Source organism: Corvus brachyrhynchos, unplaced genomic scaffold (assembly GCF_000691975.1).
Source record: "Corvus brachyrhynchos isolate BGI_N302 unplaced genomic scaffold, ASM69197v1 scaffold197, whole genome shotgun sequence".
Classification (NCBI taxonomy): Eukaryota; Metazoa; Chordata; class Aves; order Passeriformes; family Corvidae; genus Corvus; species Corvus brachyrhynchos.
In genome coordinates this window covers 184,627-188,275 of record NW_008239108.1, presented here as the reverse complement: position 1 = coordinate 188,275, position 3,649 = coordinate 184,627, and the positions used below count along the sequence as shown (strand labels likewise).

Sequence of the window (3,649 nt, the reverse complement as noted above, 5' to 3'; positions counted from 1 at the left end):
AATCTGCTGCAGGAATCTGCTGCAGGAATCTGCAGCCAGCACCTGAGGGTTGTTGTGTTCAGGGAAATCCAGGAAGCGGAGACAGTTTGGGACTGGGGGTTGAGTGGAGATGGGAAAGGATGGAGAGGAAGGAACTTTTAGTTGGATGTTAATCTTCTGATTTGGAGGTCACATCTCCCAGTGGTCCCAGAACCATCCTCTTGGGAAGGTGGTTTAGGTTGCCCTGCTGAGAGCATTCCAGAAATGAGCAGGTTCTGTTGAATCCCAGGATCCCAGAATAGCTGGGGCTGGGAGGGATCGTCCAGTCCAAGCCCCTGCAGGGCAGGGTCACCTGGAGCAGGTGACACAGGGACACGTCCAGGGGGGTTTGGGATGTCTCCAGAGTGGGGGGCTCAGGCCCTCCCTGGGCAGCTATTCCAGGGCTCTGCCCCCTCCACGGAAAGAAGTTTTTCCTTCTGTTGAGGTGGAATTCCCATGGTTGAATTTCTGGCCATGGCTCCGTGTCCTGTCACTGGGCACCATGGAAGGGAAGCCCCTGGTGCAGGTGCACGGCAGGAGTGTTGTCCTTCCCTGACTGCCGTCCCTGCTCCGCAGAAACCGGCGATCCTGACCACGCTGGGGGTGCTGGAGGAGCCGCTGGGGAACGCGCGGCTGCACGGCTCGCGGCTGATCGCGGCGCTGCTGCACACCAACACTCCCAGCATCAACCAGGAGCTCTGCCGGCTCAGCACCATGGACTTGTTACTTGTGAGTACTGAGGGCGGGGGAATTCCAGCTGGGAGCAGCTTTTCCTTCCCTGGGATCTGCTCTGTGCAGGGCTTGTGCCAGGGGGACAAAGTCCCGTTATTGCTCTGATCTGCTCCGAGGAGGAGCAGATCCCTGGAAGAGCTTTTGAGATCCAAATCCCACTGTTTGGGGATTTGGACTGAGCCTCACACTTCCAGCTCCTTGTTAGTTCCGTGGAGAGGGTGTGAAACAGTCTGTGCTGTGTGTGAGCTCCTGGAATGCTGAGAGATGAACTTCCTCCCGCAATCCCAGGATCCCTGAGGCTGGAAAAGGCCTCCCAGCGCCTGGGCAGCCTTAAGAGAGTTGATCCCGTCCTTAGCAATTGTTTAGTTCCTGTTTCTCTGAGGATTCACTCCGCCCCAGCACAGTTCACTTGGAGTTTTCAGTGTGTCTGTGCTGTGAGTGCTGTCTGTGTGTGAGAGAATTCCCAAGTGCTCAGTTTATTGGGAATACTCACTGGTTTCCCGACAGACCGAGCACCCTGGGACTGCCCAGCCCAGCCAGCAGTGGGTGCTGGGCTGTAGCAGGAAAACTGAGTGGAATTGCTGATCAAACAACAACTTGGGCAACAACTTCATATCACAAAGCCCCAGAATCCTGGGATGGGATGGGTTGGGAAGATCCTTAAAGATCCCTGATATCACTGATCATTAAAAGCAGGAAAATTTATCCCCAGTAAATTCTCCCATCTCTCATTTCTCCTCCAGGACTTATTTTTTAAATACACGTGGAATAACTTTTTGCATTTCCAAGTGGAGCTGTCCATAGCAGCCATCCTGTCCCACTCCATGCACGAGGGGAAGCCCAGCCCGGGGGAGCCAGGCAGCAAAGAGGAGGCTCCGAGCGGGAGCGCGGCCCCGGAGAGCGCGGAGCCCGCGGAGCCCGCGGCCGGAGCCACCGAGAACATCATGGTCACCCACGTGAGAGCTGGGCCTGGGCTGGGGTCAGCGGGGCCTCTCTGGGATGGGCTGGCCCAGAGTGGCCGCTGGGCTCGGTGTGCATTGGTCATCATTTATTGTCATTTTTAGCGGGTTTTGTTATCATTTATTATCAATTTTAGTGGGTTTTAGTGTTATTTATTATCTATTTTTAGTGGGTTTTATTGTTATTTATTATCTATTTTTAGTGGGGTTTATTGTTATTTATTATCATTTTCTAGTGGGTTTTGTTGTTATTTTTTATTATCTATTTTAGTGATTTTTATTATTATTTATGATCAATTTTTAGTGGGATTTATTATCATTTATTATCAATTTCAGTGGGTTTTATTATTATTTATTGCCATTTGTAGTGGTTCTTGTGGAACTGTGGTTTGTACCTTTATTTGTAGCATCCCGTTCCAAAACTCCCCTCATTTAATGGCCCTGTGAATCCCTTGCTATTTATTAAAATTATCCCTACTTAGTATTCAAGTATCCCTATTTATTAGTAAAGCTATCCCTATTTACTAGTAAAATTAGCCCTATTTATTTGTAAAATTTCATTTTTTTTGTAAAAATAACTATACATTTGGGACAAGAACCTGAACATTCCGGTCAGAGCCCGGTGTTGGGGTTGGAAAATGCCAGCAGCGTTTTCATTCCTGTTTTTCCTGCAGCTGGGAAGCCCAAAGCAGCCTGGGGATGTTCCAGGTGTTGCTGCTCTCCCTGGATCCTCTGGGAAATAATCAGGGAGGAACTGGGGCTCTTGGGCAGGGGAAGGGCTGAGGTTTGAGTTCCTGGGGAGGAGAGAGGGAAGCAAGAGGAAGATCCACAGTTCTCCTTTGGGAAGTTCTGAATGTTCTCCCTTTCCCCCCAGCTGTTCCAGAAGTGCTGCCTGGTGCAGAGGATATTGGATGCCTGGGAAGCCAATGACAAAATCCAGTAAGGAGCTGCTGGCCCAGGGCTGCGCTTGACTTTGGAATATTCTTGGAGCATGTCCCATTTAATGGTGCCCAAACAGGCTTGGATTGCGGTTGGGATTTGGAATTGGGATGGTCTGCATGCTGAAAAGCCAAATTCCCAAATAGGCAGGATTTGAAAGCGTGATGGGGTTTATGGATGTTTCCAGCACCTCATCCCAGACACTCAGTCTGCTGCTTTCCTGCTTTCTCAGGGAATCCCAGGGAACGTTCACTCCTTTCATTCTTTTTTTGTTTTAAATGCACCATTTTATTCTCCCTGGAGTGGAAAACTCTTGGAAGTTGGGGTGGCCAAGCATTTGTGCTCTGGATTTCATATTTTAGCTTCATAAACCCCTTGGATTTTGTGCTGATTGGGCTGATAAGAACTAAATATTTTAAAAGAACCAAAACATGAAAGTGAAAATATTCTGGAGGCCTCCGTTTCCGTGTCCAGCTCAGTGTTTGGTCCTCCCTCTCTATTTTGAGCTCTTGGAGGCTTCCAAAGGCTTTGGAGTCCCACTGGAATTGTTTAGGCCATAATTGGTGGGTTGGGGTTTGGATTACATTTTTTTTTGTTGGTTTGGTTTGGGTTTTTGGGGGTTTTGGTCCTTTTTACAGCCCTTTGTCTGCATAAGGAGTTCTGCTGGGCATTTCCTTGCCCAGTTCTGCAGGACCAAAAATACCCCTGGGTGCTGCTTGGGAGCTTTCCTGATTAAACCAGAAAGGAGCCAGAGCTCATCCCTGTTTCCTGCCAAAGCACTCCAGTCAGCAGCACACTGGAAAGGATCTGGATGGCAAGGAAAAAAGAGGGATTGAAGCAGAGGAATCTCAGCTGGGGCTTTGGGAAGGTGGAGATTCCAGGAAGGTCCTTGCCTGCTCTCAGTGGGCACATGGAGACCAGCGGGGGCAGCTGGGGCTGCCCCTGGATCCCTGGCAGTGGCCAAGGCCAGGCTGGACATTGGGGCTGGAGCAGCCTGGCAC

General features: G+C 50.1%; 1 protein-coding gene across 1 annotated transcript in view; it reads left to right on the top strand.

The window, feature by feature from the left end:
* Positions 1–3,649, top strand: part of PPP6R2 (protein phosphatase 6 regulatory subunit 2) — a 45,147-nt gene that overhangs the window by 16,941 nt on the left and 24,557 nt on the right. The window contains exons 10-12 of the mRNA XM_017739382.1: positions 595–747; positions 1,494–1,706; positions 2,584–2,648. Coding sequence (XP_017594871.1) covers positions 595–747; positions 1,494–1,706; positions 2,584–2,648 — 431 coding nt within the window. The remainder of the gene's footprint in view (positions 1–594; positions 748–1,493; positions 1,707–2,583; positions 2,649–3,649) is intronic.